This window comes from Salmo trutta, chromosome 28 (assembly GCF_901001165.1).
Source record: "Salmo trutta chromosome 28, fSalTru1.1, whole genome shotgun sequence".
Classification (NCBI taxonomy): domain Eukaryota; kingdom Metazoa; phylum Chordata; class Actinopteri; order Salmoniformes; family Salmonidae; genus Salmo; species Salmo trutta.
The window spans coordinates 10423603-10440214 of record NC_042984.1 but is presented as its reverse complement, the minus strand read 5'-3'; the positions used below and the strand labels follow the sequence as shown (position 1 = coordinate 10440214).

Sequence of the window (16612 nt, the reverse complement as noted above, 5' to 3'; positions counted from 1 at the left end):
ATTATTGATAAACATGCACCTGTTAAGAAACTGACTGTTAGAACTGTTAAGGCTCCATGGATCGATGAGGAACTGAAAAACTGTATGGTTGAAAGAGATGGGGCAAAAGGAGTGGCTAATAAGTCTGACTGTACATCTGACTGGCTTACTTACTGCAAATTGAGAAATTATGTGACTAAACTCAACAAAAAGAAGAAGAAACTTTATTATGAAGCCAAGATCAATGATATAAAAAAAGAAGAAAACAAATATTTGGAGTACTTTAAATGAAATTATGGGCAGAAAGACACCCCTATCTGTCAGATTTTTAATCTGAGCCTAGAGGAAAGTCCTTGTCCTCAGGCCTGGAGGGAAGTCAAAGTAATTCCGCTACCCAAGAATGGTAAAGCGCCCTTTACTGGTTCTAACAGCAGACCTGTAAGCTTGCTGCCAGCTCTTAGCAAACCTTTGGAAAAAATTGTGTTTGACCAAATACAATGCTATTTCTCTGTAAACAAATTAACAAGAGACTTTCAGCATGCTTATAGAGAAGGGCACTCAACATGTACTGCACTGACACAAATGATGATTAGTTGAAATAAATTGATAATAAGATTGTGGGAGCTGTACTGTTAGATTTCAGTGCAGCCTTTGATATTATTGACCATAACCTGTTGTTGAGAAAACATATGTGTTATGGATTTTCAACCTCTACCATATCGTGGATTCAGAGCTATCCATCTAATATAACTCAAAGGGTTTTCTTTAATGGAAGCGTTTCTAATGTCAAATATGTAAAGTGTGGTGTACCGCAGGGCGACACTCTAGGCCCTCTACTCTTTTCTATTTTTACCAATGATCTGCCACTGGCATTAAACAAAGCATGTGTGTCCATGTATGCTGATGATTCAACCATATTCGCATCAGCAACCAGAGATAATGAAGTCACTGAAACCCTTAACAAAGAGTTGCAGTCTGTTTTGGAATGGGTGGCCAGTAATAAACTGGTCCTGAACATCTCTAAAACTAAGAGCATTGTATTTGGTAGAAATCATTCCTTAAGTGCTAAACCTCAGCTGAATCTGGTAATGAATGGTGTGGCTGTTGAGCAAGTTGAGGAGACTAAATTACTTGGTGTTACCTTAGATTGTAAACTGTCATGTTCAAAATATATAGATTCAGTGGTTGCAAAGATGGGGAGATGTCTAGCCGTAATAAAGAGATGCTCTGCATTTTTGACACCGCACTCCAGAAAGCAAGTCCTGCAGGCTCTAGTTTTGTCTAATCTTGATTATTGTCCAGTCGTGTGGTCCAGTGCTGCAAGGAAAGACCTAGTTAAGCTGCAGCTGGCCCAGAACAGAGCGGCACGTTTTGCTCTTCATTGTAATCAGAGGGCTAATATTAATACAATGCATGCTAGTCTCTCTTGGCTAAGAGTTGAGGAAGGACTGACTGCATCATTTATTTTTATAAGAAACATGAATGTGTTGAAAATCCCAAACACACTTATCCCACCAGACATGCCACCAGGGGTCTTTTCACAGTCCCCAAATCCAGAACAAATTCAAGAAAGCGTGCAGTATTATATAGAGCCATTATTGCATGGAACTCCCTTCCATCTCATATTGCTCAAATGAACAGCAAACCTGGTTTCAAAAAACAGATAAAGCAACACCTCGCAGCACAACGCCTTTCCCCTATTTGACCTAGATAGTTTGTGTATGTATTGATATGTAGGATGTGTGTGCCTTTTTAAAAATGTATGTAGTTCTGTCCTTTAGCTGTTTTTGTCTATTGATGTTCTGTATTATGCCATTCTGTATTATGTTTCATGTTTTGTGTGGACCCCAGGAAGAGTAGCTGCTGCTTTGCAACAGCTAATGGGGATCCTAATAAAATCCCCCAAAAATAACAGGTGGCACACTAAAATGTTTTGCTGGCAATCTGGGGGGAGGGGGGGGGGGGAATCCACTTCAATCAATTAAATCCATTTCAATCAGTGTAGATGAAGGGGAGGAGACAGTTTAAAGAAGTATTTTTAAGCCTTGAGACAATTGAGACATTGATTGTGTGTGTGTGCCATTCAGAGGGTAAATGGGCAAGACAAGATTTAAGTGCCTTTGAACAGGGTATGGTAGTAAGTGCCAGAAGCACTGGTTTCTGTGAAGAACTGCAACGCTGCTGGGTTTTTCACACTCAACAGTTTCCTGTGTGAATCAAGAATGGTCCACCACCCAAAGGACATCCAGCCAACTTGATACAACTGTGGGAAGCATTGGAGTCAACATGGAACGCTTTCAACACCTTGTAGAGTCCATGCGCCGACAAATTGAGGCTGTTCTGAGGGAAAATGTGTGTGTGGGGGGGTGGGGGTGCAACTCATGGTTAGGAAGGTGTTCCTAATGTTTAGTATACTCAGTGTATATAGTAACCAGGGGCCCTGAGCCCAGATCTGAAGAACAGAAGAGACGGTCATTAACCAGGGAGATAAGATGGAAAAATAAGTGATAGTGAAAGAGAAAGAGAAATATATTGACTAGGTCGTAGTAGAGCAAGGTAACGGGGTTAAATTATTGTAGAAGGAGAAGAAACTCTGTGTAGAAGTCTTCGCTACAATACTCTCACAGCAAACCCCTTTCAGCTTGACCAGACACCCCCACCACCTGTTCCTCTGTGGTATCTGCATACTCACCTCTCCTAGATGTGAGTCCCCCAACGGACCCCTGGTCTCTGGGTTCACGATGATCACCCTCACCCCCGGAAGAATCTGCAGACAGGGAGATCAGGGTTAGTAGACAACCCCACGGACACAAGAGGAAGTTTCATTGGAGAGGCAAGAGGTCAAAACACAGTCTAAAGGCGTCCACATACACAGGTTTGGTTTGCTCCCTGCACGACCGTCTGCTTTCATACTCCCTAAACACCTTCGTTTCAAACACGAGAAAAAAACAACAACATCACTGTTCTTTATCCCTTTTCAGTCACCACGGCAACAACATAGCCTGAAACACTTCCTCAAAATAGTCAGAATTAATCTGAAGATAAATCATGAAATCTGTCATTTTGACATTTTTGCAGACGAGGTCCTAGTCACGCATCTAACTGAGATGTTTGACTTCAGATACCGAACTTCACCTTGCCTCATGAAAAGAAATGTGTGTGCACGAACAGCCAAGAAGTTAAAAACCTGTTGAACACCAAAATGTAATCATAATATATGCGCAAAGGGTTTAGACTGGGAAGCATAGGGTAAAGCTTCAGTCATCTCAGTGCCATGTACTTACAGTGCCTGACTCCATGAGGGGAAGACTCTGTGGGGCTCCTCGCTCCACCAACCTCACCCTGGAAGACACAGACAGACGGACTCCATTCTCTGCAGTGCAGTTATACATGACCATGTGACCTGACCAGGGTGATGTCCGCTAGCTATCCTCACCTGTCATGGCGGAGGGACTTCATGTCTACATAGACGGTGGAGGGATCTGGTCCAGCTGTACCCTGGCAGAGAAACAGAAAGGGAACTTTGTGATCTAAAAAGTCCAAATGAGTCACCATCATCGTTGTTTAGATCCAGCTGTGTGTGCGTATGCATGCATGCATATTTTTTGCGGCTCCCTGCATTTGTATGTGCGTGCCTGTGTGTGCGCTGGGGCCCACCTGCAAGCAGATGGCTAGGTTGACCCTGGATCCAAACGCTGTGCTGACAGCGCGGGGGGAGAGGCCCAGGTCTTTAAACAGCTTGGAGAAGGACTGGGTCAGGGCCAGCCGGGGACGCTCCTCTGCTATCACTACACAGCTCCTCACACAGGACAGGTTCATACCCCGCGCCTGCAGACACACAGGTTAATAATACACACAGGTTAATAATACACACAGGTTAATAATACACACAGGTTAATAATACACACAGGTTAATAATAATACACACAGGTTAATAATAATACACACAGGTTAATAATAATACACACAGGTTAATAATACACACAGGTTAATAATACACACAGGGTGGAGACTCCTAGACAGTTACCACCAGCCTCTTCTGGTGTGTGTACAGGATACAGTTGACAGATTTTAGATTCTGGAACCAACACATATCTAGCCATTGGTTAGACTGTGTGTGTGTGTGTGTGTGTTCCTCACCTTGAGAGAGTCAGTCTGTGTGCCCAGGCCCTTGGTGCAGAGCTCCATGACAGAGTAGGAACAGAAGGTGTCTCTGATCTTGTACTGGCTCAGGGTGCTCAGCCACAGAGGTAAGGACAGCTCCAACTCCATAGGAGGGATCAGGATGGACTGGTGACCCGAGTACACACTACACACAATATTGGAACTTTCTCTAGTCAATACACAACCTAAAAAGCTGCTGTCACTTTTCTGCTCAATAGAGATCAGCCGCAGTGTCAACAACACTAGATTATAGAGCGACATAGAAGCGGCATAAGGATTATACAAAATGTAGGTGAAACCATGGCAGCCCAGCCGTGTCTCTTACCTGGAGAGGCACCACTGTACGAAGCCCAGGCCGCAGTAGGGGTCCAGACAGATGGCTATTTGGCGAGAGGAGTAGAGCTCACACTGCAGCTTGATGGAGCGACACAGTGTACTGATCGCCGAGTGGGACATCTGACACACACCACAGACAGACAGACAAAGAGACGAGAGAGAGCGAGAAACCAGAGAGAGAGAAAGAGAAACAAGACGAGAGAGAGAGAGAAACCAGAGAGAGAGAGAGAAAGAGACAGAGATAAACAAGACGAGAGAGAGAAACCAGAGAGAGAGAAAGAGACAGAGATAAACAAGACGAGAGAGAGAAACCAGAGAGAGAGAAAGAGAGAGATAAACAAGACGAGAGAGAGAAAGGAGAGAGAGAAAAAGATGCCTTTTAATATGCAAAAGAACGGCTGTGTGATCATTTCTCCTGAGATGGACTTAGTATCTAAGTGTGTACATACTACAGTAGTGCCCCTACCTTGACCCCGGTCAGCATTCCTGTGGTGGACACACTGAAGTCCAGGTAGGCCAGCATCTCTGCTGTGGGGGGCTTGTAGAGCTGGGGGGGCCGCCTCCTGGGGAGGTCGTCTAGAAAGGACACACAGAGAAGGTAAACAGAGTCCATCAGTTAGAAGGCACATCTCCAATGTATTCATTACACATGAAAGTGACACCCTATGTGGCTCTGGTCCCTGTATAGTGTACACTACCCTACATGGCTCTGGTCCCTGTATAGTGTACACTACCCTATGTGGCTCTGGTCCCTGTATAGTGTACACTACCCTATGTGGCTCTGGTCCCTGTATAGTGTACACTACCCTACATGGCTCTGGTCCCTGTATAGTGTACACTACCCTATGTGGCTCTGGTCCCTGTATAGTGTACACTACCCTATGTGGCTCTGGTCCCTGTATAGTGTACACTACCCTACATGGCTCTGGTCCCTGTATAGTGTACACTACCCTATGTGGCTTTGGTCCCTGTATAGTGTACACTACCCTATGTGGCTCTGGTCCCTGTATAGTGTACACTACCCTATGTGGCTCTGGTCCCTGTATAGTGTACACTACCCTATGTGGCTCTGGTCCCTGTATAGTGTACACTACCCTATGTGGCTCTGGTCCCTGTATAGTGTACACTACCCTATGTGGCTCTGGTCCCTGTATAGTGTACACTATCCTACATGGCTCTGGTCCCTGTATAGTGTACACTACCCTAAGTGGTTCTGGTCCTAAGTAGTCCACTATCATGTGAAAATTGCGTGTCTTGGGAGAGATTTGGGATTTGCTGCAGTACCTGTGTCTATGATAGTGGGCCAGGTCTTGACGTTGACGCTGGCAGCAGCCTCTCTGGACCGGAGGATCCTCATCAGGGGCTGGGTGGTTAGGATACAGGCAGCTTTACTCACCTGCAACACACACCCACAGAAATTTGATTTCCCCCCCCCCCCCAAGATCATTTCAGCAGTTACTAAAGTTTTCATACTACAAATATAAGTTTGTATATATTGAGGCATAACATCTTTCATAAAGCGGTTATGTGAAAACATGTTGGTGGCTGTAGTTGACTCACGTCCATGATCATGCGGACGGTGGGCAGGGTAGCAGCCAGGTTCTGGGGGTGAGGGGGCCGCACTGTTACAGGGATCACCCCCGCATACAGACAGCCATAGAACGCAGCTATCAGATCAATGCCTGGGGAAGGAGGGAGGGAGGGAGGGGGAGGGAGGGTGGGAGAGAGGGAGGGAGGGGGAGGGAGGGTGGGAGGGAGGGTGGGAGAGAGGGGAGGGAGGGAGGGAGTAAGAAGTGTGGGGAAGGAGACCGAGAGAGAGAAGAGGGGAGGACTGTTAACAATAGCATTTAACTGACTATTCTAAGGCAGAGATTGTATAGGTGAGGATGGACAGTATTAGCAGCCTCGTGTGAAGTGTGTGTGTAGGTCATTCAACCCACCAGGGGGGTATAGCAGCACTACGTTGTCCCCAGTGTTGAGGCCTCCTCTCTCCATCAGGGCTGAGGTTATCTTCTCTGCTCTCTTGTGCAGCTGAAGACAAGTGGCTGTGCACACTGCTGCCCCCTGCAGGACGGAGGTGGTAAGAGACACTGTACAGGTGCAATATACAGGAAAGCCTAGCAAGTGTGACCAACCAGGGTTCGAACCTGGGTCCGCTGCACACCACAAGACTGTATTAGCCCACTCAGCTAAAGCCTAGGCCGGAGGGGAGCTAACACAACCTCCACACTCATATTTTAAAACGTATAAGGGCATAAGAAATGGGAGTAAAAATGGGAACATCTAAAGAGAGGTGTGACCATCCTACCTTAGCGTTGAGCAGCACATACAGGACGTGGTCAGGGTCACTCTGGGCTCTCCACTGTAGCGCTTCAGACAGGAACTGGTGCTGAAAGAGGGGAAAGTGTGGGTCAGGACTCTGAACTGGTGCTGAAAGAGGGGAGAGTGTGGGTCAGGACTCTGAACTGGTGCTGAAAGAGGGGAGAGTGTGGGTCAGGACTCTGAACTGGTGCTGAAAGAGGGGAGAGTGTGGGTCAGGACTCTGAACTGGTGCTGAAAGAGGGGAGAGTGTGGGTCAGGACTCTGAACTGCTGCTGAAAGAGGGGAGAGTGTGGGTCAGGACTCTGAACTGGTGCTGAAAGAGGGGAGAGTGTGAGTCAGGACTCTGAACTGGTGCTGAAAGAGGGGAGAGTGTGGGTCAGGACTCTGAACTGGTGCTGAAAGAGGAGAGAGTGTGAGTCAGGACTCTGAACTGGTGCTGAAAGAGGAGAGAGTGTGGGTCAGGACTCTGAACTGGTGCTGAAAGAGGGGAGAGTGTGGGTCAGGACTCTGAACTGGTGCTGAATGAGGGAGCCACCAATAAGGGGAGAAGAGAACCAGAGACTAATGGACAGAAACAGGACGGTTGTGGAAGGAGCACAATAGCAGGCTTTAAGCACAGTAAAAACACACACACACACGTATAGTGAGGTTCTGTGTGCTTCGCTGTGTGACTGCACAGCCCATTCCCTCATTCAACAGGTGCACACCATTGATCTGCTCACGGTTACAGGGGTGCACACCATTGATCTGCTCACGGTTACAGGGGTGCACACCATTGATCTGCTCACGGTTACAGGGGTGCACACCATTGATCTGCTCACGGTTACAGGGGTGCACACCATTGATCTGCTCACGGTTACAGGGGTGCACACCATTGATCTGCTCACGGTTACAGGGGTGCACACCATTGATCTGCTCACGGTTACAGGGGTGCACACCATTGATCTGCTCACGGTTACAGGGGTGCACACCATTGATCTGCTCACGGTTACAGGGGTGCACACCATTGATCTGCTCACGGTTACAGGGGTGCACACCATTGATCTGCTCACGGTTACAGTGATGCAGACATAATACACAGTCACTGTCAAGCAGCACATCTGACAGAAGCAGCCTTACTGGGGCAGGTATGTCTGCTAAACTCTTACCATCATGGTCGGCCACATACAGAGCTACATCGCCAGAGAGAGAGTAGAGACAGAACAAAGCTTCTGTTATACGTTTGTCATTAGGACAACGGTAAATAACAAGTAGAGACAGAACAAAGCTTCTGTTATACGTTTGTCATTAGGACTACGGTAAATAAGATGGTGATTGTTGGTAAAAGCAGCTGTGCTCCATTCCTGGTGTTGGTGAGTATTGAAGACAGACCGTAGTGTTTGTTTTCACACTTTAGGGCCGACACCTTGTTGGCTCAGTGGGGTCTTACCTTCCTGACCAGACCCTCTTCCTCCACCACGCCCAGCTCTCTGCCTGCAGCCTGGGCCATCCTGTTTCCTGCTACCAGGTTACCAACCATGATGGAGGCCGGGCCCACTCCAACTATAGTACGGAGAGGAGAGGAGGGTTAGAGGTACACACCTACTACAGTGTCAAGTGTCACTGTGTCAGAGATGTAGACAGTCATTACAGCCACACACACCAATACCTGGTTGTTTCTGCCGTGGTTTGGGCAGGTTGGTAACACAGGTGTGCGGACAGAGGAGGATGTTACAGGGGTGCAGGTTCCCCTCTAGGAAGTTCTGTTTGGTCTCAGAGATGTGGATCCCACCCAGGGGGGTCTTGGGTAACGTGTTGGCCGGGACCAGGGCTAGGCAGTACAGACCCACCTGGTGGATACTGTCTATAGCCTATAGAGGAAAACACATGATATACTGTTTATGTGATTCCAGTACTGTTTGCACTGTTGTTAGGTGTGCTACCTATAACAGGGTAACATGTTGGCCGGGACCAGGGCTAGGCAGTACAGACCCACCTGGTGGATACCGTCTATAGCCTATAGTAGACAGAACACACGTCATACTTACTGTTAAATCGGTGGTGTAAAGTACTTAAGTACAAATACTTTAAAGTACTACTTAAGTAGTTTTTGGGGGCCTCTCTACTTTGACAACTTTTACTTTACTACATTCCTAAAGAAAATAATGTACTTTTTACTCCATACATTTTCCCTGACACCCAAAAGTACTCGTTACATTTTGACAGGAAAATGGTCCAATTCACACACTTATCAAGAGAACATCCCTGGTCATCCCTACTGCCTCTGATCTGGCAGACTCACTAAACACAAATGCTTTGTTTGTAAATGGTGTCTGAGTGTTGGAGTTTGCCCCCGGCTATCTGTCTGGTTTGATTAATATAAAGAATTTGAAAAATGGTTTATACTTGTACTTTTGATACTTAAGTATATTTCAGCATTCCATTTACTTTAGGTACTTTAGTACATTTAAAATCAAATACTTTTACTGAAGTAGTATTTTACTGGGTGACTTTCACTTGAGTCATTTTCTATTAAGGTATCTTTACTTTTACTCAAGTATGACAATTGAGTACTTTTTCCACCACTGCTGTTAATGTACTTCTACTACTAACTTAAAGCTGCAATATGTAACTTTTTGGGCGACCCAACCAAATTCACATAGAAATGTGAGTCATTGATCTGACATTCTCATTGAAAGCCAGTCTAAGAAGCAGTAGATCTGTTATGTGCGCTATTTCTATGCTTCTGTTTTAAAGTTTCATTTTGGAGTTTTTTTTTTTTAACTTCAAGAAGCTGAAAATACAATATTTTTGGTAATAGAAAAGATATTTCACATCTGTTTATATGGTACAATGATTATCTACACTATACTAGCTTGTTTCGCCACATAAACTGAAATTAGGCAAACTATTAGTTTCAGCAACCAGGAAATGGCGAAGCGATTTCTGCATATTGCACCTTTAACCTAAAGAGTGCACACTGATAGATAACTAGAAAGAAACATATGGAGATTGATTATAAAGGTGTGGGGTGAGTTGGACAAGTGAAGATAAATGATAAATAGATGGAAGGATAGATAATACTAGGTACCTATAGTAGATATGAGACAATAAGTATCTTCAGTACTGAGATAGATATATTTATAGAGGAGAGAACACACACGCGCACACATAAAAACATGTACCTGTAGTACTCTGCTCATCCACTGGAAGCTGTCCTCTTCACTGGCATCTGGTCTTTGTTCTGCTACAATCACTATCCTCTCATCATAGAACACGGTTACAGAGAACACGGCGATCCTACACCAGGGAGAGAGTCAGTCAGCAATAACACACACAACCCACAATAACAACCTACTCTCACACCAGAGACCACCGTCACAGAGCACACAGTGATCCTCCTCCGGGAGAGGGAGTGACAAGACAGCACGGCACACTCTCACGCTTTAACACCTCAGCAGAATGACTGTGGCACTCACCTGTTTTGACAGGCTCCACAGCCAAAGCACTCACACCTTACCAACACAGCAAAACACACCATAAGGACTGCACTGCTGACACTCACCTCCCCCTGTAGACAGTTTTGACAGGCTCCACGGCCAGGGCTGTGGCCACCAAGTCATCAGCATTGTGTCGTCTACCACTAACCGTCAGGAGCCCTTCGTTCTTCCCCACTACAAACACCAGACTTCCCTGTGGAGTTAGGGAGGGGAATAGCAGGTCACAAAGCAATGTCACTATTTATTTTCATTTTCTAGACATCAACAGACACAGAGACACCAAAATTATATTCTACATTGACATGTTTTGTTGATATAAAGTAGTTGTGCATAGCTATAAACTGAATAGGTTAGGTAGGACCTAAAATGACTGTCTTTCTATCTTACCGGCCCTACGAAGCCCAGCAGGCCAGTCCTAGTGAAGGGGATGTCTCCCATCGGAGCTCCCGCCTGGTTCACAGGAATCACCTGCACAGAGACACACCTTCAGTTATGGAGGTTACTGCATAATATATTACACAATGATCATCCTTTCAACCAATCACAACAACACCTTTAACTGTCAACACAACTCCTCAACTCAGGTTAGAGAGACCAGCGTTGTAAAGGGAGGGTATATTACTGGAAACTTTAAGTTTACCAGTAATATACCAGAATTAACTGGCCCTTTTGGGTACTTCAGATTATCACAGGTGTCTAATTATCTCTGGTCCCCTCTCTTGTAAAATACATGAAATAATTAAATAAGATACTGAACAAAAATATAAACGCAACATGTAAAGTGTTGGTCCTATGTTTCTTTAGCTGAAATAAAAGATCCCAGAAATGTTCCATACGCACAAAGTTTATTTCTCTCAAATTCTGTGCACAAATTTGTTTACATCCCTGTTAGTGAACATTTCTCCTTTGCCAAGATAATATCAAGAAGCTGAATAAACAGCATGATCATTACACAGGTGCATTTTGTGCGGAAAAAAAGATGCAGTTTTGTCACACAATGCCACAGATGTTTCAAGTTGAGGGAGCGTGCAATGTGCGTGCTGACTGCAGGAATGTCCACCAGAACTGTTGCCAGATTATTGAATTCTCATTTCTCTACCATAAGCCACTTCCAATATTGTTTTAGAGAATTTGGCAGTACGTCCAACCGTCCTCACAATCGCAGACCACGTGTATGGCGTTGTGTGGGCGAGCGGTTTGCTGATGTCAACGTTGTGAACAGAGGGCCCCGTGGTGGCGGTGGGGTTATGGTACGGGCAGGCATAAACTACAGACAACAAACACAATTGCATTTTATTGATGGCAAATTGAATGCACAGAGACACCATGACGAGATCCTGAGGCCCATTGTCGTGCCATTCATCCACCGTCATCACCTCATGTTTCAGCATGATAATGCACTGCCCCATGTCAAAGGATCTGTACCCAATTCCTGAAAACTGAAAATGTCCCAGCTCTTCCATGGCCTGCATACTCAGACATGTCACCCATTGAGCATGTTTGGGATGCTCTGGATTGACATGTACGACAGCGTCTTCCAGTTCCTGACAATATCCAGCCATTGAAGAGGAGTGGGACAACATTCCACAGCAGGCCACAATCAACAGCCTGATCAACTCTATGAGAAGGAGATGTGTCAAGCTGCATGAGGCAAATGGTGGTCACACCAGATACTGACTGGATTTATATATATACACTTTTTTTACACACTTTATTTTACTATGTCAATATATATTTGTTCTCAATGTTTTGGCGTCAAACTAGTGGCAGCTGTACATTTTTTTAAAGTTAATAGTTGAAGAGTTAATTGAAAATAATGCCAATTTTTATTAGGCTATTTTCTTTTGAACCACATGGTCTATCCACTATAAACTCATGGACAATATGGACATGGATAAAATCAAATAAATGAATACTATAATAGGAATAAACATTATTCCAGTATAAATTACCAAAGGTACCATAGATTTCCAATAGATTTGTTAACTAGAAAGATTACCAAAGATTCTGGTAACTTCTGTAAATGAAATGGTAGCTTGGCAACCCTAATTAGTAATAGAGACCATAGGTAACCATGACCACTGAATAATACAGTTGGGGTAGAGCTTTTAGAATTGTAATGCTCTGACAGAGGAGTCATGTTCTTAGGTTGATGGCTACATCCCGGTGTCAGTAGCACTACACTGAACAGAAATGCAGAAACTTGATGAGGGTTCAGTAAACAGTCCTCTCCTCACCTCGAAGGTGTTCTTGGTGACTCCAGGAAGACCGTAGTACATGGTTCCTCCAGCCCTGGAGTTCAACACTATCTCTCCGATCTCGTCGGTCTTACAGAGCTGTGGAGGCCCGTCTGGCTTCACGATACACATCAGAGCTGAAACACAAGACACTATAACATTAGGGCTAAAAACACACACTGTACATTAGAAACCAACTCCCAAAAGCATCTTTGGGTCCATGAATAAAATCAGCAGTGGGGGGGGCACTACTAAGTTAAATAGAATTGTTTTAAGAAGGTCAACCCAAGGATCATTTTTGCTATTTAATTTTGAAGACCGCTAGAAGTATTAAAAAAATATATATATTATTTGATGAACATTTTTATTTGGTCTTAATGCTATTTTCCCATACAAAACACAATGAATAACAGATTCACGACACAGAACATCAGATAGCCCCACAAAAAATTCTAAAAGAAGTTTGTTCTGAAATGTCAATCCTATATCTGAGAGATATAAGATCAGGAAACATTTGTTATTTTTTTTAAATATGTATTTAACCCCTTGTCACTAAACAGTCTCCATATACTGTATACCGGGGGACCTTCAGACGAGTCTTGTGAGGCCTGTGGACGTCCTACAGCCAAACAACCGACATGTTTGTGTTTTGAGAGTCTCACCTTTGCACAGATGAGTCATATTAGTGTGTAGCCCAAACCGTTAGGACGCTATAGACAGAAGATGGCAGATCGGCTGTACCGACCAGTCCCAAGACGCCTGTTGGGGTCGTAGAGCAAAATGGAGAAGACCTTCGTGTTTGTGAGAGTCTGATCTGTCCATTTGTAGAACAAACCATTCGGACGCTACAGACGATTTTGTGAGGCGACCAATTTACGAGATGTCTCTTGGTCTGACAAACACCGCTCTAGCTCGGTCACCTTTCACCGCAGATGCGGAAGTGTCACATAGGCGGATGCGGTGGAATGACATCTCAAGCTTAAACGGATGGATTTTTATGGGGATTTTGTTATTATGCTAATTAGATGTCTGTAGGGGGAGTGGACATTAAGGGGGTTTAAAGCAATGACTAAAACACTGAGCAAAGTAGAATTAACACCAGGGAAGTGACATTAACAAGACACAGTTAAACCACCACGGTTAAAGTCAGTCAGTGAGGAACAGAAAACACAAAGAGTGAGGTGTGTTATAGTGCTGTGGTGTGTTATAGAGTGGTGTGGTATAGAGTGGTGTGTTATAGTGGTGTGGTATAGAGTAGTGTGGTATAGAGTAGTGTGGTATAGTGGTGTGGTGTGTTATAGAGTGGTGTGGTATAGAGTGGTGTGTTATAGAGTGGTGTGGTGTGTTATAGAGTGGTCTGGTATAGAGTGGTGTGGTATAGAGTAGTGTGGTATAGTGGTGTGGTATAGTGGTGTGGTATAGAGTAGTGTGGTATAGAGTGGTGTGGTATAGAGTGGTGTGGTATAGAGTGGTGTGGTAAAGTATAGTGGTGTGGTATAGAGTGGTGTGGTATAGAGTGGTGTGGTATAGTGGTGTGGTATAGTGGTGTGGTATAGAGTGGTGTGGTAAAGTATAGTGGTGTGGTAAAGTATAGTGGTGTGGTAAAGTATAGTGGTGTGGTATAGTGGTGTGGTATAGAGTGGTGTGGTAAAGTGGTGTGGTATAGTGGTGCTGTATTGTGGTGCGGTGTGGTATAGTGGTGTGGTGTGGTATAGTGGTGTGGCGTGTTATAGTGGTGTGTTATAGTGGTGTGTTATAGTAAAGTGTGTTATAGTGGTGTGGTGTGTTATAGTGGTGTGTTATAGTGGTATAGTGGTACGGTGCGTTATAGTGGTGTGTTATAGTGAGATGGGGTGTGTTATAATGGTATGTTGTAGTAAAGTGTGGTATAGTGGTGTGTTATAGTGGTGTGGTATAGTGGTGTGGTATAGTGGTGTGGGGTAGGGTATTGGGGTGTGGTATAGTGGTATAGTGGTGTGGTATAGTGGTGTGTTATAGTGAGGTGGGGTATAGTGGTGTGTTATAGTGGTGTGTTATAGTGAGGTGGGGTATAGTGGTGTGGTATAGTGGTGTGGGTTATAGTGGTGTGGTGTATAGTGGTGTGGTATAGTGGTGTGTTATAGTGAGGTGGGGTATAGTGGTGTGTTATAGTGGTGTGTTATAGTGAGGTGGGGTATAGTGGTGTGGTATAGTGGTGTGGTATAGTGGTGTGGGTTATAGTGGTGTGGTGTATAGTGGTGTGGTATAGTGGTGTGTTATAGTGGTGTGGTATAGTGGTGTGGTATAGTATAGTATAGTGGTATAGTGGTGTGGTATAGTGGTGTGGTATAGTGGTGTGTTATAGTGGTGTGTTATAGTATAGTATAGTGGTGTGGTATAGTGGTGTGGTATAGTGGTGTGGTATAGTGGTGTGGTATAGTATAGTGGTGTGGTATAGTGGTGTGGTATAGTGGTGTGGTATAGTGGTGTGGTATAGTATAGTATAGTGGTGTGGTATAGTGGTGTGTTATAGTGGTGTGGTATAGTGAGGTGGGGGTATAGTGGTGTGGTATAGTGGTGTGGTATAGTGGTATAGTGGTGTGTTATAGTGGTGTGGTATAGTGAAAATAAGAATTTGTTCTTAACTGACTTGCCTAGTTAAATAAAGGTAAATAAAAAAATAGTAAAGTGTGTTTATAGAGTGGTGTGTTTATAGAGTGGTGTGTTATAGAGTGGTGTGTTATAGAGTGGTGTGTTTATAGAGTGGTGTGTTTATAGAGTGGTGTGTTATAGAGGTGTGTGTTATAGAGGTGTGTGTTATAGAGTGGTGTGTCATAGAGTGGTGTGTCATAGTGAGGTGTGTCATAGTGAGGGGTGGTGTGTCATAGTGAGGGGTGGTGTGGTATAGTGGGATGGGGTGTGTAATAGTGAGGGGTGGTGTGTCATAGTGAGGTGTCATAGTGAGGGGTGGTGTGTCATAGTGAGGGGTGGTGTGGTATAGTGGGATGGGATGTGTAATAGTGAAGGGTGGTGTGTCATAGTGAGGTGTCATAGTGAGGTGTGTCATAGTGAGGGGTGGTGTGTCATAGTGAGGTGTCATAGTGAGGGGTGGTGTGTCATAGTGAGGTGTCATAGTGAGGGGTGGTGTGTCATAGTGAGGTGTCATAGTGAGGGGTGGTGTGTCATAGTGAGGTGTCATAGTGAGGGGTGGTGTGTCATAGTGAGGTGTCATAGTGAGGGGTGGTGTGTCATAGTGAGGGGTGGTGTGGTATAGTGGGATGGGGTGTCTTATAGTGAGGTGAGGTGTGTCAGTGAGGGGTGGCGTGTCATAGTGAGGTGTGTCATAGTGAGGTGTGGTGTGTTATATTGTAGTTTAGTGAGTGGCGTACCTCCAGGCATCACATGGCCTACGTCCTGTACAGTGAGGGCAGAGTTCTTGTCCTCTGTGTTGACCCTGATGACCCCATGACTCAGCCCGCCCATGGAGAGAATGGCCCTGGCAGGGAGGGCTGTACCACGAGCACCAGGCCTGGAGGGGGAGTATCAGAAAGATCTCAGTGTATTGTGTAAGAGAGAGAAAGAGGTAGACATACAGTGGGGAGAACAAGTATTTGATACACTGCTGATTTTGCAGGTTTTCCTACGTACAAAGCATGTAGAGGTCTGTAATTTTTATCATAGGTACACTTCAACTGTGAGACGGAATCTAAAACAAAAATCCAGAAAATCACATTGGATGAATTTTAAGTAATTCATTTGCATTTTATTGCATGACATAAGTATTTGATCACCTACCAACCAGTAAGAATTACGGCTCTCACAGACCTGTTAGTTTTTTTTTAAGACGCCCTTCTGTTCTCCACTCATTACCTGTATTAACTGCACCTGTTTGAACTTGTTACCTGTATAAAAGACACCTGTCCACACACTCAATCAAACAGACTCCAACCTCTCCACAATGGCCAAGACCAGAGAGCTGTGTAAGGACATCAGGGATAAAATTGTAGACCTGCACAAGGCTGGGATGGGCTACAGGACAATAGGCAAGCAGCTTGGTGAGAAGGCAACAACTGTTGGCGCAATTATTAGAAAATGGAAGAAGTTCAAGATGACGGT

At 44.8% G+C, this 16612-nt stretch overlaps 1 protein-coding gene across 2 annotated transcripts in view; it reads right to left on the bottom strand.

The window, feature by feature from the left end:
• The window catches only part of dip2ba (disco-interacting protein 2 homolog Ba), a 103339-nt gene that overhangs the window by 7564 nt on the left and 79163 nt on the right, over positions 1 to 16612 (bottom strand). Inside the window, exons 17-35 of one of the 2 annotated variants that reach the window (XM_029718575.1) lie at positions 15886 to 16025; positions 12518 to 12654; positions 10668 to 10748; positions 10346 to 10473; positions 9966 to 10080; positions 8450 to 8651; positions 8231 to 8343; positions 7950 to 7973; positions 6788 to 6868; positions 6420 to 6543; positions 6040 to 6161; positions 5764 to 5875; positions 4946 to 5055; positions 4469 to 4599; positions 4120 to 4288; positions 3637 to 3807; positions 3416 to 3477; positions 3264 to 3321; positions 2672 to 2746 (exon numbers count right to left, since the gene is read on the bottom strand). In XM_029718575.1, the coding sequence (XP_029574435.1) occupies positions 2672 to 2746; positions 3264 to 3321; positions 3416 to 3477; positions 3637 to 3807; positions 4120 to 4288; positions 4469 to 4599; positions 4946 to 5055; positions 5764 to 5875; positions 6040 to 6161; positions 6420 to 6543; positions 6788 to 6868; positions 7950 to 7973; positions 8231 to 8343; positions 8450 to 8651; positions 9966 to 10080; positions 10346 to 10473; positions 10668 to 10748; positions 12518 to 12654; positions 15886 to 16025 (2155 nt within the window). The remainder of the gene's footprint in view (positions 1 to 2671; positions 2747 to 3263; positions 3322 to 3415; positions 3478 to 3636; positions 3808 to 4119; positions 4289 to 4468; positions 4600 to 4945; positions 5056 to 5763; positions 5876 to 6039; positions 6162 to 6419; positions 6544 to 6787; positions 6869 to 7949; positions 7974 to 8230; positions 8344 to 8449; positions 8652 to 9965; positions 10081 to 10345; positions 10474 to 10667; positions 10749 to 12517; positions 12655 to 15885; positions 16026 to 16612) is intronic. The other variant, XM_029718576.1, reaches the window with a different exon arrangement.